The sequence below is a fragment of the Aythya fuligula genome, chromosome 11, assembly GCF_009819795.1.
Source record: "Aythya fuligula isolate bAytFul2 chromosome 11, bAytFul2.pri, whole genome shotgun sequence".
Lineage (NCBI taxonomy): Eukaryota > Metazoa > Chordata > Aves > Anseriformes > Anatidae > Aythya > Aythya fuligula.
The window spans coordinates 7963987-7980691 of NC_045569.1; the positions used below are offsets into that span (position 1 = coordinate 7963987).

General features: G+C 43.2%; 2 protein-coding genes across 4 annotated transcripts; both read left to right on the plus strand.

Annotated features, from left to right (window-relative positions):
* The first annotated feature begins 2206 nt into the window (after positions 1-2206).
* On the plus strand, positions 2207-8228 carry HYKK (hydroxylysine kinase). 2 transcript variants are annotated; one of them, XM_032194609.1, is made up of 6 exons: positions 2207-2309; positions 2667-3019; positions 3664-3818; positions 6319-6502; positions 7166-7662; positions 8206-8228. In XM_032194609.1, exons 2-5 carry the CDS (start codon positions 2674-2676, stop codon positions 7627-7629), a joined length of 1149 nt encoding a protein of 382 aa, XP_032050500.1. In that variant the 5' UTR covers positions 2207-2309; positions 2667-2673; the 3' UTR covers positions 7630-7662; positions 8206-8228. The 2 variants fall into 2 exon arrangements, with proteins under 2 accessions (XP_032050500.1, XP_032050499.1); XM_032194608.1 differs by lacking the exon at positions 2207-2309 and having other exon boundaries at positions 2347-3019.
* PSMA4 (proteasome 20S subunit alpha 4) lies at positions 7771-16376 on the plus strand. Of its 2 annotated transcripts, none has more exons than XM_032194610.1 (9): positions 7771-7817; positions 8206-8250; positions 8347-8389; positions 9177-9339; positions 10688-10765; positions 10985-11073; positions 11940-12070; positions 12265-12388; positions 12859-16376. In XM_032194610.1, exons 2-9 carry the CDS (start codon positions 8248-8250, stop codon positions 13011-13013), a joined length of 786 nt encoding a protein of 261 aa, XP_032050501.1. In that variant the 5' UTR covers positions 7771-7817; positions 8206-8247; the 3' UTR covers positions 13014-16376. The 2 variants fall into 2 exon arrangements, with proteins under 2 accessions (XP_032050501.1, XP_032050502.1); XM_032194611.1 differs by having other exon boundaries at positions 7800-7907.
* The last annotated feature ends 329 nt before the right edge of the window (positions 16377-16705 follow it).

The window sequence follows — 16705 nt, forward strand, 5'->3', positions numbered from 1 at the left end:
AGCTTTAGCCCTGGGGGTTGCCTTATGAATGCAGCATGCTTTCCACCAGAATACCAGGCAGGCAAGAAGCATGCATAACAGTCTTAAATGTTGGCCCTGCTGTCTGGAGACTAAGGCAGGACTAACTGTAAAAGGCACTGTAGTTATTGTTTACAGAGAGAGCAAGGACCTTCTGATTACATACCTTAGTCACAAGCATAGCAAGAATGCTTTCCTGTTACCTCTGTTGCCCTTCTGTCTCAGAAATTGAGAGAGAACCTTCAGTCTTCTAGAGCACCTCTAATCTTAAAAAGCTCATTTGTGATTTCATGGGGCTGGGAGGAAAGGGGAGGCCCCTTGCTGGAAAGCAGCTGTGCATTATGGGGAATCATAGGAACAAAGACTGTCCTGCTAACCTTACAGCTTATTCTCTTTATTAACAATCAGACAGTTTATGATTCTGAAATACGGGACCAAATTGAGGTCAGGGTGTGGGACTCTGCAACTAAAAACGACAAGGTTGCAGTGGGATTGCTTGGCACCTGGCGAGCAGTCTCTGAGGCCTTAAAGAGCCCTGTGGGACCACAGTCAGACACGTGTGGTTTGCCAGACGGTGAGGGAGCTGCGGGCTCGTCCACCGATACTTCTGCTACACCATCGCCCCCCCGCCGCTACAACCATCGCAGGCCTTTGCTGTTCCGCCCCCTGCTGACCTGGACGTGCCTTTTGACCCAGGCCCTATTGGGCCTGAAAAGGAGATGGGTCTGTTTCCCTTCGATCCGGGAAGAATGGAATACATAAAGCCCGAAGGCTGATTGCTTAACAACTTAAAGCAAGACATACTGTTCTGGTGTCTGTAATCAAGAAAAGGAATGGCAAACGGAGACTGTTAGATGATCTGAGAAAAAATAATGATGTCATGGAATATATGGGAGCACTTCATCCAGGGTTACCAACTCGACTATGCTCCCCCACTCATGGACATTAATAGTAATAGACTTAAAGGATTGTTTGTTAATCAAAAATGGTTGTTTCAATTGATACCTTTTCTGATTGCACATATGTATAGGCGTACTCAGGTTTCTTATGTATATGTAAAAGCAATGTTCTATATATATTTAGAAAGTTTGATGTTTGTGTGTGTGATGGTAGAGCATAGACTCCACTTGCACCCAGTGCTGTTTACTTGCCTTTTATAAATATTACTAAATTTGGATTGAGTTGTATCTTCATGTTTAACAGTAGAAACATCTGCTCTAAAATGGGGTGGGAGGAAAAAAGAAAGGACCTTGTCTTTGTTACTTGGAAGAAGTTTCTATCATCTGAATTCCTAAGTGCATTAAAATATTCTCAAATGTATTTAACCTTATTCATAACACTGAACTACTGAGACAAGCTTTTTAAACTGATCTACTTAAAAACATTAGGATATTGGCCTTTACTTCAGATTCCCAATGCTGTGATTGTTGAACTTTGTTTTTGTCAGGAGGGATTCAGAGGAGGATTCTGTACTGAAGGTGTGTATGTGTGGGGGAAGTGAGCTTTGTCAGCAGGAACAGAGCCTTAAAATTCTCTGAGACCGCTCAAGTGTTGCCAGCCTGAGTTCTGGTGCAGTCCAAAGGTCAGAGTCGGCTGATGCATCAAGTTTGTTTTAGGTAAATGATTATAGGTCAAGCCACGACTTTTCCAAATCTTGTGTACTTCTAAAATGATTTAAACACGAACGTGGACCTGTTTCTGGGGCTAGAAGGGACATGTTTGGACAATGTTTGCGGGTTCTGACAGGAAGCTGCAGCTTTCCGCGCTGCTCGAGAGCAACCCCAGGAGCCGGGCGGCGTACGGCCTCGTGCCTGGGAGCTGTGTCCTGGCTGAGGGTTCAGCAGAGGGGCGGCCTGAGGCAGCCCCTCCGCCCCAGGGCCCCGCGGGGCCTCCCCCGACCCGCAGCCCTTGAGGCGCGGCCCCGGCCCGGCGGCTCCAGCGCAGGCGCGGCGGCGGCGGCGCCTCCGTGCTCGGCGGGGCTGCGCTGCCCCGGGGCGGGGGCGCTGCTGCGGGCGGCCCCGCGGGGAGGGGAGCGGGGGCAGGCCAGAGGGCCCCGGGCTGAGCCCCCCGGCGTCTGCTCGCTTCGCGGAGCGGAGGCTGCGGCTCGGCGCTTCCAGCAGCCGGGCGGGCGCCGAGAGCTGCGGCTGGAGCGGGCGAGACTCCGCCGTGCGCTCCGCGCCCCCGAGCGCTGGAGCTGGTGGTGGCCGGGCTGAGCGAGCAGGCCTGCTCTGCCGCCAAGTATCCGCAAAAGTCTTGCTTACCTTTCGCGGCTGCGAATCGAGAACTCTCTGGTTAGGAAATCAGTAACTCTGTGCCTTGGGAACTCGTGCCTGGTTAGCGATGCGCCGGGTTAGGCTGCTCCTGGAAAGCAGCCGATAAAAGCGCTGATCGTTAACAATTCTGTGCTGTCTGCTTGCTGAGAACAGATTGGGTGCAGCTCACTTGGGAGGCTGACTTCTGGGGGGCAACAGATAAAGCAGTTGGCAAGGAGCTGTGATATAAAAAACGCGGACTTGCTTAGCGCGTTAGTTTTTTTCCTTGTTTAACACACTCGTCTCCCTTATCTGAATGCAGTTTGTCACAGTAACCGCTGCTTCCGATGTCAGAATGCAGATTGTGTCTTCCAGCATCTCTTTTTTTTTTCCTAGAGACACGATGTCTTCTGAAAGCGAGCGCCAACCACAGACGTTGAGCAAACCAGCATTTGATGAAAAGGAAGCAACAGAATTGGTTGACAGGGTGTTTGGATTAAAGGTGTCCTGGATCAGGCCTCTCCCCAGCTATGATGATCAGAATTTCCATGTGCGTGTCTTAAGAAGCAAAGGTGAGGCTGAAGGTGCAGATGAATATGTCCTTAAAATCACCAATTCGGAAGACAGCCAGGAGCCTGACCTCATTGAAGCACAGACACAGGCCATGATATTTCTCAGTGCTGAAGGCTTTCCTTCAGCTACACCTTACCTCACAAAAGACGGTAACATCATGTCTCTGGAGCCAAGAGGTGAGCAATTACAAGGACCTTTACTGCCCTGTTATCACCCTTAACTCAGTGGTAGCTTTGTGACGCACTTGTTGCAATACAGCAGAGGGTTTGGATCAGTGACAGCCCGCATTCTGCTCTGTTGCACTGATGCGAATGTGGAGTAATCTTGGATGATTACTTGCTCGTACGTGAGCGAGCCGGAGCAAGTTGCATGAGAGCCGGTGGTTTTCACCAGGCACTCCATGCTCAGCTTTCACCTCTAGCGGTTCCTGTGCTTGCAGTAGCGGTCTGGTACTTTCTCAAGCCTGTAGGTCCTGATCCATCTCGCCTTTATCTTTTGAACAAGAACTTCCCTGATGAAATATTTACTTTGGGGTGCAGGAATATCATGGTGAGAACATCAGGGTTGAGCTGCCTGTTTAATTCAGAGTGATAATATAGAAAAACCTATAGAGAGAGACACCAGAGAACCTTGATCAGAGTAAGAACAGCGCTGCAAGTGTCAGTAGGTGTGGGCTTGAGGTATGGCACAAGATCTTTGAATGAAATCTGTTTTTTCAGCTACACCTGACGCCTGCACTGGGAGAAACCATTTTGCCTCTTGTGTTAACTAATGCTCAATAGCATGTATTGAAGTGACTGTATTTCTGCTTGCTTGTTAGGTAGCGAGCCTGACAACAAAAAGTACATGGTCAGGCTGCTGACTTACCTGCCGGGTACACCAGTAGCAAAAGTTGCTGCAAAACTTGCTACAAATCCTCAGATTTTCTATGAGATTGGTAAACTAGCTGCCAGTTTGGATAAAGCTCTCACAGAGGTGAGTTTTTGTTGCTCAGGCTTGACAAACTTCAATAGATTTTTCCTCTGTTTCTTCTTGTGTTTGCTGTCAACTTTCCTGACTGTAAAAGTGAAGTTGGTGAATGCAGACTTGAATTCAACTTCCAGGTGCCGGCCCCCATGCTGTAACTGGGGAAGCTGGCTGTTACTATAGCATTTCCCCAGGTAACACAACCAGCCCGTGCTTATGACAGAGTCTCAGGGATCCTTTTGCAATGCATTTTTGTACCTTGAACAGGGATGTAAGTTTTTTGTTTTGTTTTGTTTTGTTTTGCAAAGCTCACCTGTCAGCTATTTCAAGTCTGGCAAATAACAAGACCGAATCCTAGACTGCCTGAACTAAAGCACGTACAGCTTGTTTTGAAGCATTTTTGTAAAAAATGGTGCTCACAACTGGGTGAGCTTTTAATTTGAATTCATTTTGACTTGCTCTCCTGGTCATTAGAACCATGACCAGTTATTGCAGTGGTAGCAGTTGGTTCCTTTTCTATAATGCCACTTGTGCTAGTGAAGAGAGATTTGGGACACTTCTGTCAGTTTCTCTGCTTCCAGTCAAATAACCTGAATGCACAGTAAGTTCTTTCTTTACTCTGTAACTATGCAGAATAATAAAGCTGATAAATCATCCAGTGATTGTTTGATACATCAAAGAACTCTTGAATTATTTATTGCCTTTCATTAACCTTTCCTTCTCATGTTCTGGCTACCAGCTTCAGACAATTATGCGATGTGAATTGCTAGCTTTACCAACCGCATTCCTAAGTTACAGCAGCATTTTTCTATTGGGAAGGATAATTTACTGTTGGCTTTTAAAATTCTGCTCGTGCTCTTATAATGTGATTAAAATAATTTATAAAGACCAGCTGGTCTCAAAAAATGCCTGTGACTTCTCCTGCCCAGTAGGAAGCAGTAGATGTGAGTGCAAATTTTGAAGGGAAATGCTCCTCATGCCCTTAACATAAGGGTTATTATTTACCAAGTTTTGTCATTTAAAAGAAAGCAAATTGCAGTTGTTACTGTCAAAACTCCCAGGTATCATTGACACCAAAAGTAATACCTAAGGTACTGTATTTTCTGATGGCAGATCAGGACGTACAGCCTTTTCTGTCCAGTTAATTGCTTGGTCAGTTGGATAGCAAAGGAATGTCCCATGCTTTGTTTTGCGCATAAAATAATAATTCCACCTTCTCTTGTTGGTGTCTTCTTTTGCCTGGATGCGTCTTTCATTTCCTAAGTGGAAAAAAAGTGGCTGTTGATGGCTTCACAGTGATGAGGCCTCATGAGATTGAGATCTCTGCCTTTTTATTACCTTTCATGCATCTGGTATCTCATAGTTGTCTGGAGTATGACTTGTGCTGGGGAAATTGCAGTGGTTGCTCACCAGATGGCACCAGATAGCACCAGTGTGGTGCTTTATACAGGGTTAGGGACCCTCTGCAGTGATTTATGTTTTAGGCTTAGTATTGCTCCTTAAATTTTCATATAGCTCTAGTTTTAACTATCATTTAGCTATCTTTAAGTAATAGCCTTAATTCAAAACATTAATTTCTTTTTAAGAGGAAGGCAGCAGCTGTAATGGGAAGTGTTTATATGTGCCCTGTGCAGTGGCAGAATCTGGTTTGCATGTACCTTAATGAGCGTTAAAGGGTTCAAGGATAAGAGTGGTGTGCAGTGAGAGAGAAGCTTTTCCTCCCAAAAGGTCACTTTCCAAACCACCTTTTTTTTACTTCTAGTGAGAGAGAGAGAGAGAGATCCTGTTTGTTTAAAATATTTAGGGTACCTGGATGCACGAAGGCAAAGTCATATACAGCCAATTTGGCTGAACTTCCTTTCCAAACAAGTCAAGTGAGATGCGCATAGCCTACTGCACGTGGGTCAATTTGTTGGGGTCTTTGTGTACTGCAGATCCTGTAGACATTTTCATAAGAATAAACCTGTCAGCAGCTCTGTAAAGTCCTGTCTTCAGGATTTATCATGTGCCAGCAGGATCTAAGGCTCAACCCCAAAAGCTGCCACCTTTAAGTGCACAGAGTGCATCTGTGTAACTGTTCTGACACGCTGGCACAGTTTGTGTCTCTAATCCTTTGGCAGCTTTTTGCAGTGCCAGCTCAGTGCACAATCCAAACTCTGCCCGTGTGCGGCTCCAGCCTTGGCAAGGCCTCAGAACTGCTAGAAAGTCAGTATCACTTGCAGAAACATTGCAGAAAGCATCAATTTTAAATGAGTTCAGCGACAAAGGACTTAAGATAACTTATATACCTAAAGAATAGGGGGAAAAAATGTTTTGTGTAGATATTAAGATGCTTGTCTGAAATAATCCGTCAGATTATTCTTTTGCTGGTTGATATAAATGGTCAGTGGTGTGGTGCTTTTCAGCAAGTCTTGCTTGGAACCTGTTAAAAGGGGCTTTGAATCAAGGCGTTTAATCACAGGAACAGGTTTTTAATTATGGCCTATTTTCTCTTGTGCTTTTTCTAAAGAAATTCCATCATCCATCAGTAAAAAGTCTGCACCGAGGCCAGTTCATTTGGAACCTGGCAAACGTCCCTCTTCTAGATCGGTACATTTATGCCCTGGGCCAGAACCAGTATCGTGAAGTTGTGGAACAAGTTATTGAACAATTTAAAGAGAAAGTCATACCCAAACTAAGCAGTTTTCGAGCCTGTGAGTATTTTATTCTCAGCAAATTATGTTGAACTGAGACACTGAGGTTTCTTACTGAGGGTTCATGGAGAAGGAAAAAAAAAAGGCAAAAGAAGCCTCCTTTATCCATAGCACACGTGGAAATACTGTGCTGAATTCTGCAGTGCAGAACTTGCCAGGGGAGCGTGCTGTGCAGTACTGGTAAAGTCAGGTTCAGTTCTTCACCTATCTGCTGAGGTTGTTTCAGTTAAGGTCATGACTTTCATGCTGTTTCATTAGCTTAAGAATATATGGAGTACACTACCTCCTTTCATAAAGGTCTAAGTAAATATTTAATATTTTTCTAAATTCAACTCACAATGATATTGTGGTAACTTGACAATTTGATAGTTTGAAAACTCTGCTATTCTAGCATAAAACAGGTGTTACCAGAGCAGAATCAGACCTTGTACCTCTCCCTTGCTGTCTGGCCACCAGTTAGTGGAGTTTCTAGGCCCTTTGTATTTCCTAGGGAGCAGCAAGGCTGTTGATGCCAGCACACAGTGCAGGGGACACTCGTCTGGTTTTGTAGCGGAGTGTTAATTGCAGCCTCTGTGCATCTTTTCACAGCTGTTGCTTTGAGAAACTGGAAAAAAATGTGCCGATTAATAATTATTTAGTATTATTTGTTTCTTCTGTGTTCAGGTATCAATCATGGAGATCTCAATGACCACAATATTCTGGTGGACTGCACCTCTCCCTCCCAGGGGCCTCCTCAGTACAGGGTGTCGGGCATCCTGGACTTCAGCGACATGAGCTACGGCTACTACGTGTTTGAGGTGGCGATAGCCATGATGTACGCCATGATCGAGAGCGCGGACCCGCTGCGGGTCGGGGGCCACGTCCTGGCCGGCTTTGAGCGCGTGGTGCCGCTGACGGCGGCGGAGCGGGGCGCCCTCTTCCTCCTGGTGTGCGGCCGCTTCGCGCAGTCCCTCGTCATCGCGGCCCACACGGCGCTGGCCTACCCGCAGAACCGCGACTACCTGCTGGTCACGGCGCGCACCGGCTGGCGGCACCTGGCGCGGATGGCCGAGGCGGGGCAGGCCGCCGTCGAGCAGCTCTGGTTTGACACCGCCCGCGCCTACGGGCCCCGGGGGGACGCCGACTGAGGTGGGGGCGCCCCCGGCCCCGCCGTGCCGCAGGTGCGCGGCCGCTGAGCTGAGGGGGCCGCGGGCTGAGGGCGGGCTCCGTGAGGCGGCGCGGGGGCGGCCGTTACGGCCCCTCAGGGCGGGCCCCGCCCTCGGGCGGGCGGCGGCAGCGCGCATGCGCGGCGGCCATTTCCGACGCTGCGGTGAAGGTGCGGGAGCGGCCGTCGCGCCCGGGCCTTCCCCGCCGGCAGGGCCCCGACTCCCCCCCCCGGGCCCGGCCGGCCCGCAGTGGGCCCGCAGTGAGTGCGGGGGGCGCCGTGACGGGGGCGGCCCCGGGGGGCGGCCCTGAGCCGCGGGGGGAGCGCGCGGGGCCTTCGTCCTCCGGCGGGGGGGGTGGCGGCGATGACTCCGCACTGCGGGCGGGAGGGGTGGGGAGGGCCGGGAAAGGGAAAGGGATCGGGGTTGGGATCGAGATTGGGATCGGGATCGGGATTGGGATTGGGATCGGGATTGGGATCGGGATTGGGATTGGGATCGGGGTTGGGCCCGGTGCCGCTGCCCCGGTAACGCTCCCGCTCCTCGCCGTTTTCCTTGCAGGCCCGCTCGCCGCCCGCCCGCCCGCAGCTCCGCGCCGGCACCATGGTGAGTGGCGGCCCCGCGCGGCGGCGCGTCCCCACGGCGCGGCCTGGTGGGGCGGGCGGTGCCGGGCTGTGACGGGCTGTTTGTTGCTTCTTGCAGTCTCGAAGATACGACTCCAGAACTACCATATTCTCTCCAGAAGGTACTCGTTAACCGCGCTTTTTCCAATGAGCCGTAATTGTTTTAACCCGCTGCTCGGAACCAGGTGTCACGCAGATAAGCGCCGCTTCCCCGTGTTTCTGCCCACACGAGATGCAGGAATCACAGTTACCCGCCCGGAGTAGTGCCCGGTTCTGTATGGACTCCAAAGGTCAAAAGTGGAGGCTTTAAATTCTTTCCTGTTCTGATTCAAGCAGTAATGTGCATACGTTTCCACCAAATACCACTGATGCATCTTTTTTAAATAATTCAAATAAATCTTTACCGTTCATCTTTTGTTTGAGTGTGGATGGGTTTTGTTACTGCTTTGCCCCCTAGCCCCTAGAACATGCATAGCATCCTGCTGATGTGATCGCATCTCCATATTATTCTTTTACATGCTGAAGCAAGCACTTGCAAATCATTTTTTCCATGTTTTGTAGAAGTGATTGATACAAAATCTAGTATTTTTTTTTTTTTCAGTTAAAACTCATTTTGTCTTGTTCTGCTGTTTCAGAGAGTTCTCTATTTTTTTCTGCTTAGTAAATTATTTTTTTCCACACTGACTCTGCCCAAAATTGCCTTTTCAGATTTGTGTTTTTTCTCTCTTCTGACTCCTTCCTATATTTCAAAAAAAATTAATCTGCTAGTGACTGGTGATAGACTGAAGAAATAATCCTAATTTGCACACCAAGCACCTCTCATATTCTTGCATATTTAAATCACCTTTTTGCATATTTGGTCTCATTCAGTGCTATTTTATGGCTGTTATAATTTAAATTGTTTCCTAGGCCGATTGTATCAGGTCGAGTATGCGATGGAAGCAATCGGACATGCGGGTACTTGCTTGGGGATTCTAGCAAACGACGGCGTTCTGCTAGCTGCAGAGAGACGCAACATTCACAAGCTCCTCGATGAAGTTTTTTTTTCAGAGAAAATATACAAACTTAATGAGTAAGTTGAAACGATGACCAGATGTTCACTGATGTTACCGCTAACTCTTCAGACATTTTAGCATTGAGCTTGGATTTATTTGAAATGTTTGTCTTTGTTTTGTTCAGTGCTACAGTTGCGTGTGACTACTTCATCGTTACTGCATTCATTGATTGTTTTAAAGGAGCACTGTGTTTTTATCTCTAAAGAGAATTTTCTAGGAGGAATAGCCTGTTTCTTGTTACTTTCCATACACCATAATGTTGTTACATCTCTTAAACTGAGAGTTCTCAGGTTACAAAATAGCAAGGGGTGGATGGGTAATAGATAATCCACAAATCACTGTGCTGCGTCAGCTCAACATCCTCTTTTACATCTTTTTTTTCACCTTGTATTAATCAAAGAGAGTAAGACAAATCAGGTAAAATGCGCCTTAGCTTTCTCTGCCGCAGCTGTAGCAGAGATGATGTATGTCACTATTGTGACCTTCTAGCTCTATAAAAGTTAAACCTGTCATGGAGCTTCAGCCTTGTTGTATCGTGCATATGAAACACAAACAGGTTTTCATCTGTTGATTTCCCATTCTGATTTATTTTGGAAGCAGCTGGAATTGTAGGAGGTATTGGATTTTTGAGGAGGTGGCAGTATAGTAAGTGTAGTGGATTGGTTGCCTAGGCCGGCTCTTCCATCTTCTTAGCAAAATTAAGAACTTTTCAGAAGAATGTGGATTATTGTCTGGTAGTGAAAATTCTACAGCAGTATCAGATTTGGCAAAAAAAAATTAAGACAATTAAGAATGAGATAAGAGGTGTTAATTAAGAAACAGTCAAGGACGCAAACTATATGTTGCTGGAAATGAAGATTAATTTTCAGCTAAAGCAGTTAATAGTGACTTTTGAAATCATTAATATCTCTAATTCACGTTTATATGAATGCAATGTGTGATTGGTGAATCCCACTGAAGGCTGTCACAGAAGCTGTACGGCTCCTTTAGTATTCTGGTTTGCTGTCTGTGTCAGGTGGTGCCCAGAATAGGTACTTGCATGTAGCTAGTGGCTCTTGTGAAGATCCTCAGGATCTTGTCAACATGGTTAATCGTCTCTGGCATAGTCCTCAGAACCGTATGAGTAGCTGAGCTGCTTGCTTTCTGCTGTCCTGCCAAAACTTTTCTCCTCCTGCCAAAACTGTTATACTTTCAACATACATGTACTCTAAATGCAGGAGCTCAGCAATCTGTTGCACATGGCAGCTGTGTAGTTTTGATCAGAGAAGCCCAACAGCAGGTAATCTGCTTGAGCTACTGCGTGAAGACAGGAGTGTTTCTTGGAGACTGATAGGAATCCAGTTCATTCGTGTGCTTCTCTTGTAGGGATATGGCTTGCAGTGTTGCAGGAATAACTTCCGATGCCAATGTTCTGACAAATGAACTGCGACTGATTGCCCAGAGGTAGGTTTGCTGATAGTTACGTGATTTTACTTGCCTGCGGTGCCAGATTCAGTTCTGTCTATGTATTAAAGCAAAATGAACACGCGCTCAGTAGAATTAAGATTGATTGAACTAAAACAGCTAGATTGGAGAGGCTTTAAGGCAGGAGCTTGCTAAATGTTAAATGTACCAGGATAGTGTTAACAAAATTTTTGAGAACTCTTTTGTCTTTGATACTAGGTATTTGTTACAGTATCAGGAGCCCATTCCTTGTGAGCAGCTGGTAACCGCGCTGTGTGATATCAAGCAGGCCTACACCCAGTTTGGAGGTAAGGAAGTGTGAGGAACCATAGTGCTTTTAAATGTCTAAAGAAAGATTCTGTTATGTAATTTGAAGCGTCTGAGTCTCTGGACAGTTCTACCGAATTCTGCTGTAACAAGTTAAAGCGAGAAGAACTGTAGCCAAATTTAGGAGGGGAACAGGCAGTCATAATTAGTAACAAACTTGATTTGCTATTGAAGATGCTACTCTTTAGTCACAGAGAAACTGATGGCTGAGGTTCAGGCCCAGCGCTTTGAGCGCTCTTGAGTTTAGTGAATGCCTTCCAAAAGACCAACAGAAAATTGTTTGCTGTGTAGCCTTTTAAAAGTTTTGGTCTCTCCATTGTAATGAATAGCAAATATGTTTTTTTCTGCTACATATAGCAGGGTATTAATATTGTAAAACATTAATAATGAAAGAAAAAAGTATTTTGGTGGATTGAGGAACATGTTAGAAAATGGCACTGTAAGGAGTGTTCCTTAGAATGTGAACTGACTATAATGGTGTTTTATGTATATGTAATGTGGAAGAATGACCTTTAATATATTTGCCTTTTGACTCTTATAAGTTAAATGCTTTAACTACGTACTTTAAATGCTGAATTCTGATTTAAAGTTCAGAGATGATAAATTCCAATTCGTGGAGATGGAGATGAGCTGCTTATTGGGGTTAAATGAAATAAACCTCTGCTATTCCCTCCCCCCTTCACTTAGAAAGAAATAATGCTGTAGTGCTTATCTCAAGTAGCAGAAGTGCAGAACAGTCTGTTAAATCCCAGTTCATAGGAAAGGGTTTGACAAAGGAAATCAAAGAAAATAATTGTGACCAGTCTTGTTACTAAATTTAGGTTACTAATGGCCTTCTTTCCAACAGGAAAACGTCCTTTTGGTGTTTCACTGCTGTACATTGGCTGGGATAAGCACTATGGATTTCAGCTGTATCAAAGTGATCCTAGTGGAAATTATGGAGGATGGAAAGCCACATGCATTGGGAATAATAGTGCTGTAAGTTCTGTGCTTTTCCTCTCCCCAAAAGTACATAAGTTGCATTGTACTAATTAAATTGAATTGTTGGTCATGAGTACAGAGCAGAAATGGATAACTGTACAAACACAATTACTTGTTTTTTGCCGATAATATCAAAACCTTTTTTGGTTCATTGTCCGATGATACCATTTTAATTTCTGTGGAATTTATAGGCAGCTGTGTCAATGCTAAAACAAGACTACAAAGAAGGGGAAATGACCTTAAAGACTGCGCTTGCGTTAGCCATTAAGGTTCTAAACAAGACCATGGATGTTAGCAAACTCTCTGCAGAGAAAGGTAAGCAGTTCTCCAATTTGGGATAATGCTCTTTCCTTAAAAAATAAATAAATAAATAAAAAATTGTAAATGTCTATATTCCACATGTGGCTTACTGGATTTTTAGTGCTCACGTAAAAAATCTTCAACAATATAGCAGCAATCCTTGTTAACCTTGCTGAGAGGCATACCTATGACTTGGTTAAGGATGATCCACTGTGGTTAGCTCCTAGACCACAATTCAGGGACTGTAGCTAGGCCACATGAGTGCATTAGCAGAAGTGGCTACGTGTCTGGTGGAAAAATCACTGGAGAGGTATTGGGTGTGCTGCTGCAGAAGAAGACTGCTGCCATCCAGGCTTTGTTGATTAGGTGGAGGCAGGACAAGAACCTTCTGCTTCGCTGCCAGTTGTAACAAATCTTAACCCGTCTAATGATTGCTCTTTCAAAAGGACAAAATGTAATGCCGCTGTCTGTTCCATATGTTTCAGTTGAAATTGCAACACTGACCAGAGAGAACGGAAAGACAGTAATAAGGGTTCTGAAGCAGAAGGAGGTGGAGCAGTTGATAAAACAACATGAGGAGGAGGAAGCAAAAGCTGAACGTGAAAAGAAGGAAAAAGAACAAAAAGAGAAGGATAAATAGAATATGAAATCAAATATTCTGTAGATAATACAGGACCTGCTTCAGTAAAAGATAATCTGGATTTCTGTTTTGTAGCAGCCTACAAATACGCCATGAATTTGTATGAAACCAGAATTACTTCTGCTGAACCAGGTCCTTAATCATCATTCAGATAATTGATTTTCCGCTCCTTATATTGACCAATAATTGCTTTAATTCTCGAACACTCTTTCTTTCATCTTCTATTTTTTATTATGGAATAAAATTTAAGAAGAATAGTGATGAGTGTCTTTATTTCTCAGTAATGCCTGGTTATGCACAATCTTGAGGGAGTTAATCGCTTTAAACCATTAAAGGTATATGCTAGTTGGTAAAGAACAAATATGGTGTTAGAATTGTTAGACTTTTGTGTGTGTGCGTGTGGGGGGGTCTTTTAAAGTAGTGAAAGGGGCTCCTAAGTTTGGAAAATCATTCGTGATCACTTCACAAATACTGAAATAAAGTGTGCTGGCATGCCAAGTTTTAATTTTGGCCTATTTTGTTCTATAACAGGCTGTGTCAAACTGATGGTCTTGCAAGCAGTTGTATTTTAAACATGCCCTGTAGCAAATGTGTTCAGTTTAGCATAACCTTTCATGAGTGCATGTGTTTTCTATGAAATTAATCATGTAACACTAGTTAGAGTCACACAAACTAGAAAGACACTTTATAAAGGCCATGGGAAAATGATAAGCTAACTTGTCCAAATACAAATAGTTAAATAATAGTGTGCAATTTTTAGGCCACGTTGACTATTTTACATTTTATCCTGAAAAGAAGTATACATGTTTTATATTTAGCTTAGTGTTGCTGATACTTCCCCAAAGAATTCAGTTCCCTTATGTCAGACAACAGCCTAGAAAACTAACCAGTTAACCACTTGAGAAATCATAATATATGTACATGAATTAAAAACCAGAATAATTTTTGTTGAGATTATTATTTTGCATTCAGAATAGGGACAAAAATTTCTGCTAGTTCTGAAAATGATTGGGAATTTATAGAGAAAATGTAAACAAGTTAGTTAAAATTGTTTTACACCCCTTTAAATTGTAAAAAGCAAGATGAAAAGCCCACTCAATTAACCCATTCTTAATCGAGAGGCCTTACCTGCTGTTTTTCAAGCTGTGCTAGTTGATTCAGCCTCTGTGACTGACCCGGATTGATTGTGTGTGTGTGCATGCGCGCGTTATATCCGATGTTGATAGGATTTAATATGACCATTTAAAGCAAGTGAGTGAATCCATACCTTATTTTTAACCTATCCCAGATGTTTTCACTGATAAAATGTACATTGTCAACAGGGCCAGAAATTACCCTTAGTCTCAACAAAACCCATTTTTGAGCTCATTGCTGTAAGGTTTGGTGTTGAGTACAGAGGAAGGAATCTGGCTTGAGGTGTCTGTGCTGCAGCTTGCATAGATGTACTGCGCTCACTTCAGCAACTTCTCTACAGGCAGCGGTGTGGAGTGATGTGGGTTCTAAGCAGGCTGCAGTACTGTTGTTAATTTTGCAAGTCTCAGTGCAGGACAATTGCTTTAGTATTTTATACTCAGTACTTCGTTAGTTTTCAAATTTTATAGCTAATAAAGGTTAGAATTTTTTTTTGCACCTTGTGCAATATTAGATCTTTGCTTCCATATCATAACATAGGAATGATATGTAGCAAGTTCTGAATAGTTGCAGACACCATCCGATGAGTAAGGTTTAATCTCCACTATACATGGAGATTACAATCCTCTTTATAGGACTGTATAAATACCTCAAGCTCCATTTTTATGTAGAAAATATAGTGCCCAATCTTCTTATTCTTTGATGCCATAAATGCAATATTTCAGCGTCTTTTTGCAGATTTCTAAATCAATGGGGATGATTGTTATACCAAGAGCTCAGAATATGCCCTAAAAGTAGCAATGCTGAAAGGGAGCTTTTCCCACCTTGTCAAAGATCACTTGAAACAGAACATGATAGACTCCAGCAATGCTTTCTGTCTTCTAGGAATCCATTAGAGCATTTAAGTCACGGTTCACCAATGTATATAAATCATGCAAGGTAATCTCACTGGTGTGCTACAAATATTACTAGATAGTTTAGGTTGTAAATGTATTAAAATATTTTTTCCTAAGTTATGCTGTTTCTAACAAAAAGGGGAAAATAAATACATGTAGGTCTTTGTTTAAAGAACTGCCAATAGTATTTCTTTGCCAAACACTACATCGTTTCCTGGTAAAGGGGAGCTTTTCAGATACTGTATTAAACGTTGGAATGATTTAAATTTTCTCATCTCTACTCTGTTACGTGTAAGGAAACATGATAAGTTGTGTAGTTACATTGCATTTTAAAAGGTCTACCTATTGAAAGGTTTTGTTTACTAAAAGTATTGGCAAATATTTAACAAGTGTAATCTTTGAACAATAATAACCATTTTATTTTTAAAAGCTCCATCTCTACCGAGTGCTATTATTAGCTGATTGTGAGATGAGTCTCTACTGCCTTGGAATATGCAAGTAACTGCAATATTAATAATAAGCTGTACGCTAGCTAACACCCATATCCAAAACTATCAGTAACATTCCGCTAAACCTCACATCTGATTCTTGTCTGTATCTGAGCCTAGGACAGTAAGCAGATGCTGGAGATTTTCTGTTTGATTGAATCTTCCTGGGACATTCTGACATCTGATGCAAATTTCTTACCTGTTTTTCCTAGAAATAGAGCAGCCTTTGACTGCTCAGGCCTACTGTGTTGATTCTGGCTTTGTGTGTTTAAAAAAAAATCACCGCTATCTGTGCCTTTTCTGGGAGTGGTTTGGGGATAAGTCGTAAGAACAGAAAAATGATTCTGGCGATACATTTCTTTGCTAATCAAATGATCTTCCTGTTCTTTGTATTTATTTATTTATTGGGTGTATGTAGTGTTTATGTAGAATTTACAGTGTATTACATAAGTATTTCAAATATTTAGCTATTGCTGTGGATTAAATGTTATTTTAACACCAGAACTTCATGTGGTGCTGTGGAAGGTGACAAATTTTTCAAATTAGGTAGAAGTATTTACTTGAAATTGTTTGCATAATATGATGTTAGTAAACTTAAAGACTGGATAGTTTATATCTCACTTGACTGCATGATAGAACTTGCTAGGACAGGTACTCACACATAGATTGTCCTAATAAATTGTAATGTGCTTTGTTACTCTTAAGTAGTTTAACGGATAATGAAACTACTGCTTCTCCAGTAATACCTGTGCTGTCTCTTGCATTTGTCGGTGTTTAGGAAAAAAAAAAAGTTAGCTTGTTTTCTAGATTAATGTATTCTGTTCAAATAAAGTCAATTCAACTTCTAAGACTGCTTCTTATGTGTGATTTACTGTATTGTGCACTGAAAGATAGAAGATTCCTTTAGATACCTATTCATCTGAATGTTTTTCTTGGTGTAGTTAAAAAACAAACAAACAAAAACACCACCCACATTAAGATGCTAAAGAACATGTTAAATTTGACTGCTTTTTCTATTTTGTAATGGATTCTCAAGGTCATTATGCTTTCAGTTCATAATCTTAAAACTAGGGATAATACTTCTCTGCCATGTGGTGAGAAAGAATATGCTAATTATTACAAAGCGTTTAAATGTAATGCTTTTAGAGGCCACAGAGCTGTATGTGATGCATGGTTT

What these genes read in the sequence shown, in the direction of transcription:
- HYKK (XM_032194608.1), top strand. Translation starts at nt 2,587, where the DNA reads ATGCAGTTTGTCACAGTAACCGCTGCTTCCGATGTCAGAATGCAGATT. An exon ending in CATGTCTCTGGAGCCAAGAG is followed by an intron (nt 3,020 to 3,663) that starts GTGAGCAATTAC and finishes CTTGCTTGTTAG; the next exon opens with GTAGCGAGCCTGACAACAAA. An exon ending in TGGATAAAGCTCTCACAGAG is followed by an intron (nt 3,819 to 6,318) that starts GTGAGTTTTTGT and finishes CTTTTTCTAAAG; the next exon opens with AAATTCCATCATCCATCAGT.
- PSMA4 (XM_032194610.1), top strand. An exon ending in GCATTGGGAATAATAGTGCT is followed by an intron (nt 12,071 to 12,264) that starts GTAAGTTCTGTG and finishes TGGAATTTATAG; the next exon opens with GCAGCTGTGTCAATGCTAAA. An exon ending in CAAACTCTCTGCAGAGAAAG is followed by an intron (nt 12,389 to 12,858) that starts GTAAGCAGTTCT and finishes CATATGTTTCAG; the next exon opens with TTGAAATTGCAACACTGACC.